Source organism: Neopelma chrysocephalum, unplaced genomic scaffold (genome assembly GCF_003984885.1).
Source record: "Neopelma chrysocephalum unplaced genomic scaffold, ASM398488v2 Primary Assembly neopelma1_23b, whole genome shotgun sequence".
Lineage (NCBI taxonomy): Eukaryota > Metazoa > Chordata > Aves > Passeriformes > Pipridae > Neopelma > Neopelma chrysocephalum.
This window is the reverse complement of record NW_020897692.1, coordinates 15,928,585-15,948,833: the sequence shown is the minus strand read 5'-3', so window position 1 is coordinate 15,948,833 and position 20,249 is coordinate 15,928,585. Positions and strand designations below refer to the sequence as shown.

Genomic DNA, 20,249 nt, shown 5'->3' with positions numbered 1-20,249 from the left:
AGCCATTCCTTACTGAAGCAGTTTCTCCCCATTCCAGCAATGTGTCTCTTCCTTAGACAGGCTGTAACCTTAACCCAGTGATGGGCAATGTGACACTACAACATAAAACACCTGGGTAGTCATGTGGAAAATCAAATCCGTACAGTTATGCTGTGGTTGATCTTGGCTGGCTGACAGATGCCCATCCAGCCACTCCCTCACTCCCCCTCAACAGGGCAGGTGGAGAAAATAAGATAGAAAACCTCGTGAACAAGACAAAGTTAGGGACATAATTTACCAATTACTGTCGTGGACAAAATAGACTCAACTTGAGGAAAACTGATTTAATTAATTTCCAATTAAAAATATGATGGTGAAAAACAAACATAAAACTAAAAGCCCCTTCCCTCTCTTCTTCCCAGACTCAACTTCACTCCTTCACTCCAGACTGCTTTCTCCGCACCCCTTAATAGCACAGGTAGATGGGAAATGGGTGTTGCAGTCAGTCCATAACAGCTCCCCTTGGACCGTTCCTCCTCACAGTTTTGCCCTGCTTCAGTGCAGACCCCCCACAGGCAACAGATCCTGCCAGGAGCCTTCTTCATAATCATGAAACAAACATTGTCCAAGATGTCAGCAGGATCTTAGGTGAACTTACTGTAAGACAGAGTGACCTAAGAGCTGAATTCTTAAGGCTTTTAATGACAAGAACAACAACTGAGAACAGAATTGAGGTAAAAAAAATTCAACAACTCTTTGGCCCCAGTAATGATGCTGACAGAAGAGAAAAAAGACAACACACGTTGTTCCCTGTTTTTATGCACCAGTGATCTCTCCAATGCAGGATTATCCTGCCAAAGACAGTCAACACTCAGATCTGGAATTCATGAAATTGCATAGCAAGAAGAGCCATATGGCACACTGAGATTTTGCCCTGAAGTTTTCATATTTATATCACAACAGCTTGACATGGGTGAAAACCCTGCTGATTCCTAAAGTGGAGTTCACACACACACACAAATAACACGACTCACAATCCTGAATGGAACGATCAGATGATCCAGTATCTCGATATTTGATTTTCTTTACCTGGAGAGGTAGCTGTTAGCATTGCATCTACCTCCTGTGCCCTTCCTTTTCTCTTTACAAACAGTCAAGAGTGCCCCATTTATCTGTTGTTCTGCCACACCTGCTTGAGTTCCTGCACATTGAAAAGAACTGTGCTTTGAGGAAACATTCCTTCAAGATAAATCAGTCGACCCAAGGTAAATCTGCTTTCTCTTCAGTGTAATAATGGGAGCTTTCTTAACAGATCTCTGAGTGAATGAAAACCAGATCACTGAAGTCCGGAATCATTATTCTGCTGCTTGATTTTCTCATTTCTCTTAAGACTATGAACTCCATGATCTCACTGCCATTATTGTCAAAACTGTTTTTCACCTTTACATCCCAAACCTCCTCTTGCTTATTCACAAGCATAGAATACAGATAAATATCTCCCTCAGATGTCTCACCCCACAATTGTTTAAAAAAACTTTTCAGCATGGTCAAAAAATCTCCTCAATTCTTTGTGTCTTTCCATGTTGTCTTTCCAGAAAAGTGAGTGTGGTAATATCTCAATGAAAATTAGGACCTGAATTCCTAAGTCTTTTCCCAGTTTCCTAAAGATGACTTCATAAACTTTTCTGGATCAAACTGTCTGTAGCAGACACCCATCACAATATTTCTTTAAATGGTTCTCTTTCCATTCTGCCTGATCAACTTGAGCAGTGCATTGATGAAGTCTTGCCTATAACGCTAAACAGATATTAACCCCCAGGATGCTTTTATTTCTAACCAGCAATACTAGGGAAAACTCTGACTGGGCCCCCACAGCCTTTGTCCCTACTGCCAGGGTCCACTAGTCACTTTTGGTATGCTCTGGTTCTCTGTTGGCAGTGTCATTGGTGCCTTCATGGAAAAGCAGCAAAAGGTAGTAGTCTGGGCATTAGCCAGGCTCTGGCAACCTCTTTCCCACATCCTGAATCCAGATCTCTGACATGCAAATAAACCTCCCCAGAGATCAGATCTGGTCAACAGGTGGTTACCACTCTCCTTTACAGAAGTGTGTCTTATCTATTGTCAATGAGTGCTTTATTTCAGTGGTACTGATGAGCGCGTGTGCGTCAGACTCAGACAGCTTACATGATCTTCCAATTAAAATACACTATTCTCCACGTGTTGTCACAGCCCAATATTTATTCCACAAGTGAACCTCTCATCCAAGTAGTCAGAAGGAATCATCTTCCAGCCTTCACTGTTGTAGAGTCTCCATCTCCACATGCCTGAGTGTATCCTCTACCTAGCCTGACCCTCTCCTCTGATCCTGCTCCTGTAGGTATCAGGCTTTTTTCCCTTCAGGGTCTCTCTTCCCTTCGGAAAAACACCCTCATCTTCCATTTTGTCGTCACTGATACCGTGCAGCCTTAGATAGCTTAAGTAGTTCTTACTAGCCCTGGTACTTCCCCTGGCAGCATGTCAGCTAAACCAGGATACATGTCTGACTGGCAAGGAGCTCACACACATTCCTTCCATTCTGTTCTGCAGGCAGGAACATGATTCAGCTCGGCAGAATGGTATGTATTACAGTGAAGTTTTAGTGATTTGATTTTTATTGATTTGAAATTACACCAAAATTGTTTCCTGAAAAAAGTAGTTTTTCCCCCATTTTAAGGAATTAGGGAAAATAAATTACTCATTTCATTAATTTTATTCTAACTATAATAAAGTGAAACAGCACAAAACAAAAAAAAAACCCCAAACCCTCAAATTAAAATTATCTTGACATTTATAAAGAAAGGTAAATTTAAATATGGCCATAATGTTGATGACCTGGGTTAACAATTCTGTTTACCAAATGAGTATAAAACATGTGGTATAATGTTAATTGCTAACAATATAATATTTTTTCAATGCCCTCTTTCAAATGTTATTCACCACTCTTTAATTAGATATTCAATGTCTTTTTCTTCCCACCCAGCTTTCATACATATCATTGCATGAAAAATCATTTTTCTGCTACTGGCGGAAATGGCAAAGGTTTCACTCTTATTCTAATTGGAAGATTGGTAAAACAAAAGATAATAAAATATTAAGACTGTCTCCATCCTACTCAGTCCCATTCCCTGAATCAATTAATTTTTAGCTGTCAGTGTAGAGAATTAATAATTTAAAAGACCATTCCCTCACTCAGAGAACCACAACTGTTTATATATATTATTATATATAAGTATTATACTATATTTTATATTATTATTTCTGGAAATAATTCACTACTAAGTAATTGATTATTAATGTCAATCAATACAAGGAGCAAGAAAACAAGAAAAGAAAATTGGATGATTTAAAGTAGATTTTTTTAGAAAATTCATATCCACACAAAGTTTAAGGTTGGATAGTAGTAGGCAGTGGTGGTTACATATTAGCAAAATGAGTGCACTTGCTGCTGTTGCTCTCTTATCAGCAATTTTTTATAAAGCTGTAAAAGTATGATTGAAGCATACATAAATCAAGCAGCAAACCTGTTACAGGTTAAAAATTTCTTTATAAAAGTATCTTAATTGGAAAACAAAATTCATGTCTTCTGCCTTTTCTCTCTCTTCTAAATATTTCTTAGAGAATTTCTGTACAAACATTTTTGTACAAATGTTTTACTGCAGCTGATTGATTCCAATACATATACTTTTTACCAAACATAGGAAAGTTCTCACTTTATCTGGTAAGTTTCTGAAATAGTATGTTTCTGATTGTTGACAGAAAGGAATGCTGTGCCAGGAAAATGGTATATAAACTGTCTTCTCTCACTGACATATCAGAATTTTTAAATTGGACATCACAGGGTAAAAAAATAACATTCACTAAAGATAGTTAACTACAAAAGATAGAGAGTAGGTCCAGTGATCAAATATGAAAGAATCAAGGACAGAAATTCATTAATTAGTTAATAAGTTCAGCACATCTTTCCAAATGTACTTATTTCCATTTGACAGATTTAACCTTTTTGCTTGTTTAATCCTTGGCTATATTTTATTGATTACAATAATAGGTTGTCTTTATTAAACAATTAAAGGCCTCTCCATTAGAATAAACCTGAAAAAAACCCCAAAAGTATATGCAGAACTGATTAAATTAAATAGTCAGTTGAAGAACAATTTCCTTTTCAGTTGCACAATATATTGGATTAAGTAATATATGTCCTTATATATAAGCATATACCCATAGCATGCACTCATAGTATATAGTATGCTTCTCTATTAGCATACTATATATCAAATAATGAATAATTTATTTGGAAAAGCCTTTTTTTTTTGGTTTTGTTTAGGAATGAGAAGCATATTGCATATTCAGAAATTACATTCTGCTGGTATTAATGAGTTCTCTTTTCTACTGTGTTTACTTATAATATTTCTAGAGTAGAATCTCTAAATACCATAAATGAACACCAAAAGTAGATTTCATTTTGCTGATAAAGACTCTCCTGTTAAGGCCATTACTAAAAGTCAAAAGCCTAATTTATAAAAATTACATAGAAAATAAATTGCCTGAGATAAATTTTCATTTCTTTATGTGATACTATTGACATTTGTTTGTTTTGTTTGCTCAGCATAAATGTGTACATGAAATGTTTTGGTGCGCAGTACTGAATTCTCCTATAATCAGAAGTGGCATCTCTTCAATGTTGTTATTCTTTAGGAAAATAATCCAATAAATAAAACATTTGCTACTAACATTTCAAAGAATTGAATCTGACAACAGTTTTCAAATTCAGCATTTTGCTGTAAAAGTATGGACTGCATCAATGACAAAACATATCTCTTTGCAAACTTCTGGCAATATAGTGAAAATAGAATATCTATGGCTAGTACCAGAACAGCAAGTGTGTCATTTGGATGGCAACTTAAATTACAAAAAGCAGGCTAGTAATGATGTTAAATATGCACTCATGAGGACAAAAAACTCTCAAGACAGAACAAGTGTTGTGATTGTCAAATGGTTTACGGGGGCTGCTTGGACAAGAGAGGAAGAATCAAGCGGGTAGCAGCACCAACACTTCGAGGCCAAAGGAAGTAGCTGTGAGGTTATGTAGTGAGTGTCACAGTCCCAGTTCTACTGTCTACTCTGACAGAAACTGTTACTCATCTGATCTTGATATCTGATCTTTAGACACTAGCTAAGAGCTGTATTTATTTATTTTATTTTATAGTACTAGTATATACCTCCAGTAACTTTATGACACTGGTCCTTGAATTTCAGCAGCCTTTCCTAAAGTCTATTTACCATTGTTATGAAACAGTGTATAACATATGAATGAAGTTAGTAGCATTTTCTTCAAAGAAATGAGAAAATTACAGCAGCTTAAAGCATGTCAGGAAGGAAAGAAGAGGGAGAAAATCTACAACACACTAATTTTATATGGCTTGCAGGAATACACAAAAATTTTAAAAAGTTCATGTTAATCCAGAGTTTTTTTATTTAAACTTTCATTGTTTAGCTCATATACTCAGGTTCAGAACACAGAGATAATTTTTTCAAAATTACCCAGAAATATTCTGTATACGATTTAAAAGCCAATGACCAAAGTGAATCTTTCACAATAAGTATATTTTCTTAGATATTTCCTATGTTTTATTTCTTTCCATAATCAAATCCTAGAATTAGCTCAGTTGGTTGGAGCATGGTGCTAATAATGCCAATGAGGAAGGTCTGATCCCTGAATGAGCCATTCACTTCAGAGTCGAACTCAATGATCCTTGTGGGCCCCTTCCAACTCAGAATATTATGTGATTCTGTGATCATAATGTCACTACAATAGCACTGTTTCAGACATTATCTTTCCAAGATGAACTAAGTAAACTAAATACCATACAATAAAAATAAAATTGTGTTTAGTTATGGGAGATAATCCAATATATGAAGGCACTATAAGGCTAACTAACAACATCCCCCAACTACCCACACCAAAAAATAAAAATTAAAAAAAAAAATCCCTGCCCTCAATCTATATGCAACTTACTGTTTTTCCCAAGATTCTACTTTTGAAATTAGTGTATACAACAATTTTAATTCAAAACATGTTTTGATCACTTCAGAAAAACATGTGCTTTTGTTTTCATCAACTTTATACAGCTCAGTACCTCTCACTCTTTTTCACTAAGAAAAGGCTTTCATAGACTTTCATAAAATCCCAGGAAAACTAATGAACAAGAAGTTAGATGCCTAAAATTTGAGTTCCCTGCAACTCTAAATATTAAATGTCTTAATGCTAAATATAAGATTATTAAGAGTTCAAAACTTTGAGGAGTTTAGATGTACCTCTGAGCTTACCGTTATTTTACAAACTAGCTGCTTAGTTTGATCTGCTTTGTGGCATACGAAAAGAAAATACCTCCACAACTGAGATGATTAAATGCTAGTAAATGTACATTAAAAGACCAGAAGTACCATGGAAGTGAATTGGAAGAAAAAGAAAATAACTGAAGCATGCACATATTGATATTACTTGAAATTAAGCTGAGTATTATCATAACAGTTTAAAAACATAGCAAATGTTTTCTTACAGTTAAAATTTGTAGCAAATTCATTCTTTTTCTTGGAATGCAAATTCTACTTTCCATGAAAGGAATTGCTTTATGATTCTGTATATAATCAGTGAAAAGGTACTTTCTGTGAAATCCATACTAATTAAAAATCATATGTTTGTTTTGTTTTCTAAAGGAAGGATGTTTGAAAAGCAATACTTAGCATTTTCCAAGTAAAAAACATTTTGTTAATTGTGTATGGTAATGCAAAGCATGCAACAATGGTGAAGAAGAATATGAGAAAGACCCACACCACAAACTTTAAAATTAAAATCACACACAGATGCATATATTATTGCTCCATACCTGTATAAATTTCTGTAAAAACAGAGAAAATCAGAAGTTGAATATATTATTTAAGTAGCTTTTTCTTCAAAATATACAAGTTTATAATGATTAAGCAATAAAGATATGTCTGTATCCACATCTGTGAATTTCATATTTCAACATAAAAAACATGTTTCACTCTTTCTCAGAAAACAAAAAAATTCTACTAAGGAAAACAATTAATGAAAATTTATTTCCTACTGAAATATAGGGGTATGCTTTTCATTCTTTATCTTATCTAAATCAGCATTCAACTGAAATTAATAGTATGTGTGGAAAACTTATGGAAAACTTTTATCAAACTCAGGTTTTCCTTACGACCTAGGACCTGTGTGCGTCATTTTGAGTTATAGTAATGGCTACCTTTAGTTCAGGCAGCCAAACCCTTCCGTGTTTTGAGACTCCATTTTCATTTTCTTAAAATTGGACAGATATTATTTATAGCAGCTGATATCAAGATTATAATGGTTACTTTTATTTGTGTATTGGTAGATGACCCTACAACATAAATAGGCCACTCCGTAGAAAAAAAAAAGCTGCAAACATGTGCTCCCAAAGCCAAAAAAATCCTTCTGAATTTTGGTAAACTTTTCTTTGAGCAACAGCAATGGCCTCATAATTTGCAGAGCAACCAGAGAAAAGGTAACCACATTTTAAGTGTTTGAAAAACTGTGATTTGCACATGCTTTCTGGAAAGCTAAGGGACAGATTTTTATTTTTAATGAATATATCTTGTATCAGCTACATTACTTAAATCTGCTCTCTGTAACAGAGATCTTGTACACCATTCTCACAGAATGATGGATGAAATTCAAACCCCTTATCAGATATAGATGACTGGATTTACACATGCATTATTCCCAGAGTAATCATGGCTGTAAAGGCTTAGAAATTTTTTCTTGTGGATCAAGATGTGTCCCAAGGTGCAAACTAAAAGTAGAGTTGAAACTACAGCACATACCTCACTGAATTTTTGTGGACATAGTTATCAAACAAGGCTTTTAGAGATGCCTTTGTGTTTTCAGTGCTGTTCTGGAAGGCCATGGGTCTCCTACAGATCTTGTCATATCTGCCAGACCCTTGTGGATATCTAACATGCCCAAGATCATCTCAATTGACACTAGAAATTACTAGGAAAAAGGCTTGCTCTCTGAATTGTTTATTTTTGGAGATAGAAGCAGCTGACTGTATGTCAATACAAAAACGATAGAAATATCAGAGAAAATGGTCAAAGTCCTGCAGTGACTTCTTATGTGCGTCAACAGCAAGTCCTGGCTCATACTGATTCCCATTTAGGCATTGCATATTCTTCTTTATTGGTCCGAGGATATGCATGTTTTCTAGGTAATATACAACAAACATGGCCACTCTGCTTCTCTTCCCTCAAAAAGCTCCAACGTGATGCAGAGTGCCCTTCATATATCAATGCACTTGGTTTCATTTTTCCCCTAAATAAAATTTTATTTGACTGTTCATTGTCAAGATACTGGAAAAAACAGATAAAACCCGAAGTTGAACAGGATGTAGTGTTTTATGGTGTAACACAGAGATATGCTACAAAGAGCCACAGGTCTTGTAAACCTGTCTTTTTTGCATGGGTCTTGGCATAGGAAAGACTGAGATTTGGTCTATGAGCACTGGAAAAGTAATAGCTCCATTATCTCTATTCTAGTTTTTTTTTGCCTTCATGAGCACTTACATTTCTTACTTATTATCTGTTTTTTAATTAGCTGTTCCCATAATAGAATGTCCTGTGCTGAAAACTCCATTATCACTCTTGTTTTTCAACAGACTTAAGCATTTTTTTTTCTGCTGAGTTGCCTTTCTTACTAGTTTACTTTCTTTTGCAACATGTTTAATGGTCAATTACCATTTTTGCTTTAATCTTAATTGGAACACATTTGGAGACATGTTTCATTAAGACTGCCACAAATAGTAGACATTTCCTCAGAACTGAATTTCAATTTTCCTCTACAATTGCATATATTTCATTAAAAAGGTTATACCTATTAGCAACACCTAGACCAAATACAAGCAGTGCATTTTTTTAAACAAGTCATGTAATAATTTGGATCAAATGATAAAAGTCTTTGCTACATTTAGTGAAAACAAGTTACTAAACAGCTGAGGTTTTTTTCTTTTTTTTTTTTTTTAAGAAAAAAAATAATGCCAATTCTTACAGAACAATTACATATTAAATATACAGTCTCTAACTGAAGTGGGCATTTTAATGCTTTCTTTCTTCCTAAGCTTTCTTTGGGAATAGCAGAATACTGGCTCAGTCAACGGGTCACAGAAATTTTCTTAGTTACTTTCATCTTTGCCTTAAATACTGGTGTAGAAAATGGGGGAAATCTGCAGTTCTGGTGTGATAGTGCAAGATCCGGTGTTAGCTATCAATAATAACAAAGGAGAATAAAGCAGCCTTATACGTTCTACTTTATCTTCTGTAAAAATGAGCTGGTCTGGGAATTGCAGTGGGATCATTCAACTTTTTGCATGCTAAGAATGCTAAAAAGCGTCATGCATGACACAGGACAAGCTCACTTTGCTACACTCTCAGCAAGGACTGATGTCTAATAGTTGTGACTAACTTCATTGATGTGGCTGTGCAATACATAAAAACGTTGGCACTTCAAAGCTGTGAACAGTAAGGTTGCATTTATTACTATGGACCTGACTGTTAGAAGAGTATTTGAATATGCCTCAAAACAACAAAACCACCAATATGAACAGCATGGATATAAATATAGATATTTACTAATTGCAGTGCTCTTGAACACATTTAAATTTTTAATGGAACAAGACACTATTTCCTGATAGAGCCATTGGAGTTTTCATTCTACCTTCCATGAAGCTTTAGGACCTCTGAATGAGATACAGCCTCACCATATGTTTCTCACACTTTCTGTTTACTGCTGAAGCACTTAATATCAATTCTATAACTGTGATGTCATTATAAAAAGGCTCCAATTGTAGAATCAATATATTAATAGAAAATGTTATAATAACTCCACAGCTAAGAATCAATGGAATCAAACTCATAATATTAATAATATTAAAATCTTGATTTGTCTTGCAGCCAAATCAAGTTTATCTTCCTTCCTTCTCCCAGTTCCAATTGTTATTTTTTCAGTAGGGAATGCAACAGCTGATTCCTTCTCGGTTTCTGAACTTAACTTCAGAATGTCCACTGATAAAAAATGTTCTATGTACATGACTATACTTGTTGTACCTCAGTCATGATAGAAAACAGGTGGAAGAGAAAAAAGAGTAGAATACTTGCAGGTACTAATATATTACAACCAAGCAGAGGCAACTATACCAGAAATATATTGAAGTTAAATCCCGTATGTAAAGAACATTACACTGCAGTACATGTAAGCAGCAGCAAGCATGGCAAGTTGCATTTCAGCTTTTGTGTGAGATGTAATAATGATTTGTACTATACAAGTTACTGGCAGAACACTAGTGAAAGCAGACAGAAACAGAGAATTGGACTTTTATAACTGAACTGTCATGTTTGATTAATTGGAACACGTTCACAAACACATACAGTACTTCCAGCATAGATAACTATTATAAATGGCAAAAGCATATTATACAAATCTGGATGCTGTTTTGTTTTTTCTCCATTTAACCTTAGTCACAGGCTCAGTGAGCCTTAGTAACTTCTAGGATTTCTGTGTGGGTTTACATAGGAATCTCATCCTGTAACCAGGTTAACAACATAATCTGGTATTTTCTTTTGTTAATCAAACCTTGATCTTTTCCAAAACAAGGTCAAAAGAGTTATGGTGTAAAAGTATTTGGACTTTGAAGTTCATTTTTTATATCTTATCAGGACTACAGGTATAACTCAATGATTTTAGAAAACAGAAAATCAATTTGCTCCTCCACAGGACAAGGACTTTGGAGGAAATAGGATAAAAATACTTCAGTTATCATTTTTAGTAATTAGAAAATTATTAGAAGTTGACAAGGATGTTATTTCATATCTGAATTATGCCTAGACAGACTTAGTACACTCAAGGTGTTCATCTAAACATTTGAGAAAAGTCAAAGGTAACAATTTCAGTGGCAAAAATTCCAATGAAATACTAGCATATATAGAAAGACCAGTGATTTACACTGACTGTGGGGAAATCTTCTCTCAGAGGAACACTAATGGAGAAGAATACATTAATTTTGTCACCGTGTTACACCAGCAGCATCAGAAGATATACTTCTCCAGTGCTATCCATGCGTTAACTTTACCATGGAAATTGGATTTTGTAAAAAAAGTTTTGTGCCCACAAGAAAAGTAAATCCTCATTCAGATATCAGGCTTGAAGAGTTAATTTGCACAGCCTGGACTGTGGGCATTTGAAGAAAAATATATACCACCACCCAAGCATCATTTTTTCTTAAAAACCTTGGATGTCTTCCAGTATTCTGTGGAAGCCAATGGAATGAGTTAAAACATTTTGTCAAAGTAGACAAATCCATGCTTTAAAAAAACCAACAAAACAAACCCACCACACCTCCCAAGAAAAATACAAGAAACTATGACTGCACAGTAATATTTTAATTAAATTTCTATGACTTTTCTTATTTATATAGAATTAATGTAAAAGTTTGTTAAAATTTACTAAAATAAAAAAGTAAACATTCAGGATATAAAAAAGTTTGCAGCACATAAAAACAAGTAGTAGCTATACTTCCTCTCAATAGACTTGAAATGCGAAGAAAGTAAAAATTTTCTTTTTCCTTTTTAAAAACAAGAGGAAATCAAGGGGAAGAAAAAAGAAAATGGAAAAATCAAAACTTCCTGGTCATAATCATCCACAGTCTCCTTGTCAAAATAAACAAATGAGAATAGTCAAGAAAATAAAGAAGAAAGCCAGATAAACATATAGAAATTAGTTTCTACATATAGAATCAATTTCTAGCTCAATCTGACAGGCTACATTTAGTATGAATGCACCTGAATGTTCAAATCATGCTCTCTATTCCTTATTCCTCCATTCAGTATAATAGAGGTCTGTTCTACACTTCCTGATCAACTGGTAAATGTTCCCAATATATTACATGTTCCTAGTAGTAAAGCATGCCCTTCCAGTCAGATTTTGTGATCAGAGAATCAAATCTTTGCAATATATTATGGAAATACAACTTCAGATTGCTTTCCAAGTAAATTACAGCATTCATGATACAGCATTTATGGTTTTCCACTGAGAATATGGCAAGCAAGAAAATCCGTGAAAATACTTAAAAGTACAACAGGTATTCCTACATAACTTCTACTGTTAACATCATATATGTACTTTCTTAACAAAGTAATTCTGTGATCTGTAATTAGTGCACACAAAGCTATTTATTACAGTAACCTGAATATATTCACACAATTAAAAAACATAGTTTAACTAACCATTATATTGGCTTACTGTGAATCTCTTAAAGACTACATTTACAGCAGTTGAATACTAAATAAACAGATGGTGTGAGACTGAGGTGGAGTTTTCATATGACAATAAATCTTTTATTTATACCAACATAAATCTAGGCAACATCAGTATAAGAATTTGATCTTGGAAGGTAGTGTTGAGTAGAGCTATAAACCAGTGAACAGTCTCAGACATACTATACCAAGAATATTATCATAAAATAGAATATAATCATAAAATAATTCAGGTTGGAAAAGGCGTCCAAGATCATCGAGTCCAACCTTTGAACAATCACCGCATTGTCAACTAAACCCTAGTACTAAGTACCATGTCCAGTCGTTTCTTCAATACCTCCAGGGAGACCAACTCCGCTGCTTCCCTGGACAGCCCATTCCAATGCTTAACCACTCTTTCAGTGAAGAAATTCTTCCTGATATCCAACAAGAACCTCCCCTGGCACAACTTGAGGCCATTTCCTCTTGTCCTCTTGTCCTGCCTGGGAGAAGAGGCTGACCCCCACGTTGCTACAGCCTTCCTTCAGGTAGTTGTAGAGAGTGGGGACCCCTGGTGGCCTAGTGGTTAGCATGCAGAACTCTCACTGCTGCAACCCTGGTTCGATTCCTCGGTCCCCCGGGCAGATGGAGCCCGTTAGCCCTGTGAGGCCATCCATCTATGAGAAGGTCACTCTAAACAAACCTACGTCCTGAGGACCTCACTGCCATTGTCCAAGCTTGCTTGGTCCCGGCAGATGAACCTTAGGATTAAAGGGTGGGCTCAGTTCAGCGCATGCTGTGTCTCACCTAAAAAAATCCATTGCGCAGGCTGGAAAGGTAAAAGACCTTTCCCAAAATCTTCGTTCACGAAGACTGGCCATTATATATGATTATGTAGAGAGTGATAAGGTCTCCTCTGAACCTCCCTTTGCCCAGGCTAAACAATCCCAATTCTTTCAATCGCTCCTCATAGGACTTATTCTCCAGAACCTTCCCCAGCTCCACTGCCTTTCTCTTGACACACTTCAGTACCTCGATGTTTTTCTTGAAGTGAGGGGCCTAGAACTGGACACAGTACTCAAGATTTGACCTCATTAGTGCCGAGTAAAGCGGGACAATCACTTCCCTAGTCCTGCTGACCACACTATTTCATACAGGCCAAGATGCCATTGGCCTTCTTGGCCACCTGGACACACTGCTGGCTCATATTCAGCTGGCTGTTGACCAGAGCCCCCAGGTCCATTTCTGCCAGGAAGCTTTCCAGCCACTCTACCCCCAGACTGTAGCGCTGCTTGGGGTTGTTGTGACCCAAGTGCAGGACCCAGCACTTGGCCTTATTGAACCATATACCATTAGCCTCAGCCCATTGATCCACTGAGCCCAGGTCCCTCTGAAGAGCCTTCCTACCTTTCACCCACCTTAGTGTCATCTGCAAACTGACTGAGGGTGCCCTCAATCCCCTCATCCAGATCATCAATAAAGATATTAAACAGGACTGATGCCAACACTGAGCCCTGGGGAACTGCACTAGTGACCAGCCACCAGTTGGATGTGGCTCCATTCACCACCACCCTCTGGACCTGGCCATCCAGCCAGTTCTTAACCCTCCCAAGACATGGGCTGAGAGCTTTTCTAGAAGAATGCCATGGGAGATAATATAAAAGGGTTTACTGAAGTCCAGGTAGACAGTTCCGATCCACAGTCTTTCCCTCATCCTGGGTGGGTCACCTGGTCATAAAAGGAGATCAGGTTGGTCAAGTAGGACTTCCCTTTCCTAAACCCATGCTGACTGGCCCTGATCCCCTGCTTGCTCTGTATGTACCATGTGATGGCACTCAAGATGATCTCTTCCAAAACCTCATCAGGCACCAAAGTCAGGCTGACAGGCCTGTAGTTCCCTGAATCCTCCTTCCAACCCTTCTTGTAGATGGTTGTCCCACTGGCAAACCTCCAGTTATCTAGCACCTTCGCATTTAGCCAGAACTGATGATAAATGATGGCAAGTGGCTTGGTGAGCTCTTCTCCCAGCTCCTCAGTATCCTCAAGTGAATCTCATGTGGCCCCATAGATTTGTGAGTGTCTAAGTGGCACAGCAGGTTATTAACTACTTTCTCCTGTTATGTTCTCAGAGGATCTCAGTTATATTTTATGGATCTTGTCAGCAGGGCTTAACTTTTCCATTGAGAGTATGAAACACTGCTAGTTTCTTGAAGGTTGGCTACAGAAATCTTGACTTCTTAAATTTTTAATTATTTACTTAAATATCTAAACGAACAACAAGTCTTTTGGAAATATGGCTTCTTTTGTAACAAGTACTTCAGAGACCAGTATTTCTAACAATGTACTCAAAACGATTTCACATCTTCCTGCACAGAGGCAATTCGGGTCCTACAGTAGTCATTTACTTGTTATTGTACTAGATTTTATTCAGTAGAACATAAATTAAAACTAATAAAAATGACAAACTAAATTTTGGTCATTAATTAAAATAATAAGAACAAACACGAGTGTTTGTTCACAAGCTCACAAATAAAAAATTTTATTCAAGCATCTTCCCTAGAAGGGAAAAGTTCTCCTGTCTCAATGTATTAAGAAAATTGCCTTTTAATGATTGTTCTGGAATCCTAAGTATGTTTCATTACATTGAACTGCTAAGGAAAAATGTGTTTATATTTAATTTATAAATCAATAGGTACTTTTAATTGACAATCACTTGAACTAGATTTGCTCAAGAACACAACACACTTCATTTTAAATTATTTTAGCAGTGAGTATATAAAATTTAATCCCAAAATTTCTATTAAAAAATGACAATAAACCTCGTAATTTAAATGTATTACCTTTAAAATCATCAAAAGAAATATTCACACACAGTTTCTGGATTCCAAGGGAGCTATAAATTACTTTCTAATAATGAAAAAGTAATTCAGAAAATGCCAAGACCAATAAAATTAGAGAGAAAACCGTAAAGAGGAAACCAATCTCTGTGATGGCAGTTTAATGGACATGTAGCTCTCATTTTGTAAGCAATCTTGTTCTGTCAATAAACTGATTTTAAATTATCAATTTTTATTAATAAATAAACACACCTAGTAGATATATAAACAGTGTTTCTTCACCTTACTTGCAACATAAGGCATATTTGGCTGGTCACCTTAAAAGCTTTGCTTGAGAAAATAAAGGACTAATAATGCTGTAGGAAAAGTGAAATGAGTTCAGACAATTGATAGAAATGCTTTCTAAAGTTAATTATGTTTGCTTTCCCCTCTCCCTTGGTGTTCGTTACCTTTAAACGGAGCCACACATTGGCAGAAATAATTACCAGGTTGGTCAATGCAGGTGGCTCCATTCTTGCAGGGAAATGAAGCACACTCATCTATATCTGTTTCACATCTTGCACCTTTGAAAAGATGAAAGATTTGAACACTTACTAAGACAATCAGGTGCCAATTCTAATTTATTTGCACCACAAAAATCTCAAGCAACTTGTGAAGAGAAGCTAACATACATCAGCCAAATAAAGAGCCACACTACTAATATCAGCATCCATTTAGCTTTTATCACCACAAATACATAACAACTTATTTCTGAGTTGCTAAATGGTAACTAATCTTCCCTGTGTGTGCAAGCTTTGAAGGGCTTTTTAAATGTGGACTAATTTATCTTGTGCTATGTAGTTTATAGATGAGTCAGAGTTCCAGTTTGTTGGAATGGAAATGAAACATTACACCAGGGTAGATAAAGAGAAATGAGAATAATACACGAGCAAATTAAGCAATAATGTCTTAATGGATGCTTTGTGGACTACCTCACTGTGGAAAACAAGGTTCACCATGAAAACAACTCACCAGTAAAGCCAGGTAGACAGATGCATTCATAGCCACCGATAAGGTCTGCACATGATGCATTATGAAAACATGGAGAAGAGTGGCATTCATTTATATTTGCTTCACAAGTTGTACCTATACATATACAATCAGGCAAAGGGGAGAGAAGTTACTCCATAGCACATTTAGTTAAAAGACAAACATTAACTGAACATAGTCACATACTAGAATGTGTTTGACATCTTTTTTATATTCATATTCAGGAATCTATGACAGATGTTCATCTTCTAAATGTTTAAGTTGTTCACTAGTTTTTCAGAAATAGATTCCTAAGGCTTAAAGACAATTTTCCTATTATATGAATATAGAAGAGCAGAAAACAAATTACACTGAATATAATATACTGCACTACAGTGACATGAGAGGAAATATTTCTTGTGTTCATGATAAGGCAACAGATGTACTCCCAGAAAATTGAAAAAGAGATCTGTTATAGATAAGAAGACAATTTATTCGAATCTAGACTATAGCTAAAATCCCCACATAACTACTCAAGTGTAAAAATACTTTATCGCTAATATTTCTCAGTGAACTTAATTTTTTATCATTTGAAGAATAAGTGAAAAATTACATCAATTGCAAGGTTTGGGAGTTAAAGTAATTTTAAGAAACAAAAATGTGATATTTTTTCTGAATATAACTAGCAGTAGAAATGTAATGTTTTGCACTATGACATTTGAATTATGGATGATTAAAAATCCATTATGTTTAAAAATGGTGCAAATAATAGCTGCCGATATTAATGCATCCACTTATCAAAGTGATTAAATTTTTGTATGAACTGTACAAATATGCCAAAACCAAAACTTTTACCACACATTGTTTTTTCCTCAATTCTATTGTATTAAAGCTGCCAAATGTTTAAAAATCTTGCAGAAAAGATTATCCCCTATTTGCAAAATTTCACGGAACCCCACGAATCTGTTTTTCAATAGCCAAGCCACTAATCAGCAGCAAACACTCGGATCCAGGCTATAATGAAAACAAAATAGATAATTTGGTCAAGATGCAATTTCCCTAACGGACATGTTTATAACTTCAGATGACAACCATATAAGTATATATGCATCTCGTCCAATATGTTAAAAAATTAGTGTAAAACTCAAAGTAGATTTACTAAGTTATAGTTCTGTGGATTTTTGAATACCTTCAAATCCATCCTGACAGATGCAACTGAAGGCATTCAGATGATCAATGCAAGTGGCTCCATTGTGACAAGGGCCACTAAGACACTCATCCACTTCAATCTCGCAGTTATGACCTGGAAACAAGTGAAGGTTTTACTTCAGTAGGAACACGCCACTTGTGAGTCTCCAGCGCAAGCAGCAACAACAAAACGAAATAACTGAGGTTAGAGAATTTTTACCAATGAGCCATAAATTGTTTTTGGGGAATTCATTTCTTGGTGATTAAAGGCAAAAATAGAGCGTATATTTAGAACATAATGTTCAACAAAGATCGGATGAGAATTTTATAGATTAATTTATAGATGTAATAAAAAATTCTCATATTTTCATATTTTAAGGGCAATAAAGCCTTGAGTTTTCCTAAAACATCACAAAAGTGTAAGTATGGTATCTAATTCAAAATATTAAAATATCAGTGTTTTCTCTGATATAATTTTTTCATTGATTTATTAATTTATGGGTTTGTTATAAAGATCTCTATGGGAAATATTGGGAAAGATTTTCATTATGGACACATTTTCTTTTTTTTTAAATTAATAATTAACAAGTTAGATATTGACATGTATTTCTAAATATATGAAGGAAAAAATATAGATGTTGATTTCTAGTTGTGAATGTTGTATCTAATTTTTTTTCTGATCTTTGAGGTAGAAAAAAGCTGAGAAAGTATTTGCTTTTTGTATATGAATTATCCAAACAGCTAATAATGGCATCAAATTTATTATTCCTTATGCCTAAAAGATAGGTAGAAACCTCCTGACTGCTTCAGAGGGGCTTTGAAGTTTTTGTATGGCCACAGAAAAAGTATACAATAAAAATATTAATCTACTTTTATTTAGATACAAGAATAAGAATTTAAATGAACATTTCAGTAAAATAAGACCTCACAAAGAATTATCACAAGTAACATCATACAATTTTATTATTTTTTTAAATGTATAATAATAATAATAAACCAACCATAGAAACAGGCTATAGCATTTCATTACATTAAAGACACAAATACTACAGCTATTAAATTACAGATTATTTCACCTAAATGGATACCTACATTAGGATGTGGAGCAAAACATTAAGAGGTATGGAGTCTACTCAGAATCTGAATTCCTCTGGTTGTCTGTGTCCTCTTTAACTATTGAGAGAGAGTGTAGTGTCATCTTACTCCTGTTTTAGGAGCCCTGTCCAAGTCCCTGGAGTTAGACAGGATGGATCTGGGTTGCAGGGCTGATCTGCCACTCAGGAAATTCCTACTGCCCTTGATTATTTCATCATATAGCTGATCAAAAATATGTCTCTGTATCTAGAAAGATTTTTTTTTTTTACACTGTAATCTGGAATTACCATGACAGTATGCTGACATATAATTTTAATCTAGTCAGATTAATGACAATGACATGCAGTGTATATTTAAACATGAGTAGTTAAACCTGCTCAGGATCTTGGATGTACGTTTGGCAGTTGAGGCCCTTGTTACTGCAGACTTTTTATTACAAAGAGCACAAAGAAGATAAATTAAGGCCAACTTGCATATGGCTGGGAGTTCAAATCACATCAGTGTAAAACAGACACCACATCTAAAATGGTATAAATAATCACTGGAGTGGAAATAGTCCCTTGTAGTCAGTATTTTTTACAGCTGAATACTCTTACACAGCCAAGTACTGTGTGTCAGGAAATAAAAATTTTTTCTACCTGAATCAGAGGCACACTGCTAAATCATATCTATTGCTGCTTTTGAATAACCTTCTTTTCTCTGGTTTAGGACTAACTTAAACATGTTAAACAACACCACCTTGCACCCACCTATAAAGCCAGGTGCACAGAAACAAAGATAGCCATCCGATGTCTCTTTACAGATGCTGGAGGCTCCACATGGCTGTGATAGGCAGGCAGCAACATCTGTTTCACAGAATTGACCAGTAAAACCTGATGAAAAATAGAGTAACAAACAACATAAGAAATTTACTATCACATTTAGTCCAGAAAAACAGACAAGTGATAAACCCATTTACTATGTAATTTTCTATTCTTATGTTTCAAAATCATATTTAGTATAGGGTAAAATATTCCAGTCTCTTTGAAAGTTTCAGTTTCAAATACAAAGCAATTCTAAATGGAACAAACTCGTAATGATAATGATAAAGTCAATGGTAAAGCAGTACTTGCAATACTAATAAAATACATTCAAGACACAATGACTCTTCAAGAGAATTAGATAGAATGTCAAATTCTTCAAGTGGTTTTGCACAAAATTCCTATTTTTATTGATGCATCAGTGAGCACATTGTTGATAAAAGTCTTCTCATTTTTAGTATGGTGTTCTGTCACCACACTAAGAAAACATCCTATGTTTCTAAACGAATTAAAAAAATAAATTGTCCCAATATATTCCCTTATAAAGCAGGTATTACAAGAACAGACATGTTTGGCAGCATATTGGTATTGATTTTTTGAACCAGTTAACTTATAGTAAATAAGAAACTTATCATGGCTAGGCTTCGCGAACGAAGATTTGGGAAGGGCTCTACCCACGTTTCTTGCAAGCGCGTTGGTGGCTAAAAAGGCCAATATGAGAAAGGCAACCAGACATGCCTTTCTCGTAAATAAGAAACTTAATCTTGTGAAAACTAAGCATCTGTGTTTCCTATTGAGGGGTATGTATGCACAACATTTAAAAAATAAATTTCAAAGATAAAACATTAAACTATATTTTACACTTTAGGTATATTGGCCATGATATAGTTTCTGAAGCCATCATCCAGCAAGAAAAATCATAATTTTCATTGATAACAGCTCCTTTATTTTTGAACATACACAATAAAAAATTGCAAGT

At 35.2% G+C, this 20,249-nt stretch overlaps 1 protein-coding gene across 1 annotated transcript in view; it reads right to left on the bottom strand.

Moving 5' to 3' along the window:
* Positions 1-20,249, bottom strand: part of EYS (eyes shut homolog) — an 868,863-nt gene that overhangs the window by 535,167 nt on the left and 313,447 nt on the right. Inside the window, exons 15-19 of the mRNA XM_027698171.1 lie at positions 19,220-19,342; positions 17,377-17,490; positions 16,191-16,304; positions 15,629-15,742; positions 6,903-6,914 (exon numbers count right to left, since the gene is read on the bottom strand). Coding sequence (XP_027553972.1) covers positions 6,903-6,914; positions 15,629-15,742; positions 16,191-16,304; positions 17,377-17,490; positions 19,220-19,342 — 477 coding nt within the window. The remainder of the gene's footprint in view (positions 1-6,902; positions 6,915-15,628; positions 15,743-16,190; positions 16,305-17,376; positions 17,491-19,219; positions 19,343-20,249) is intronic.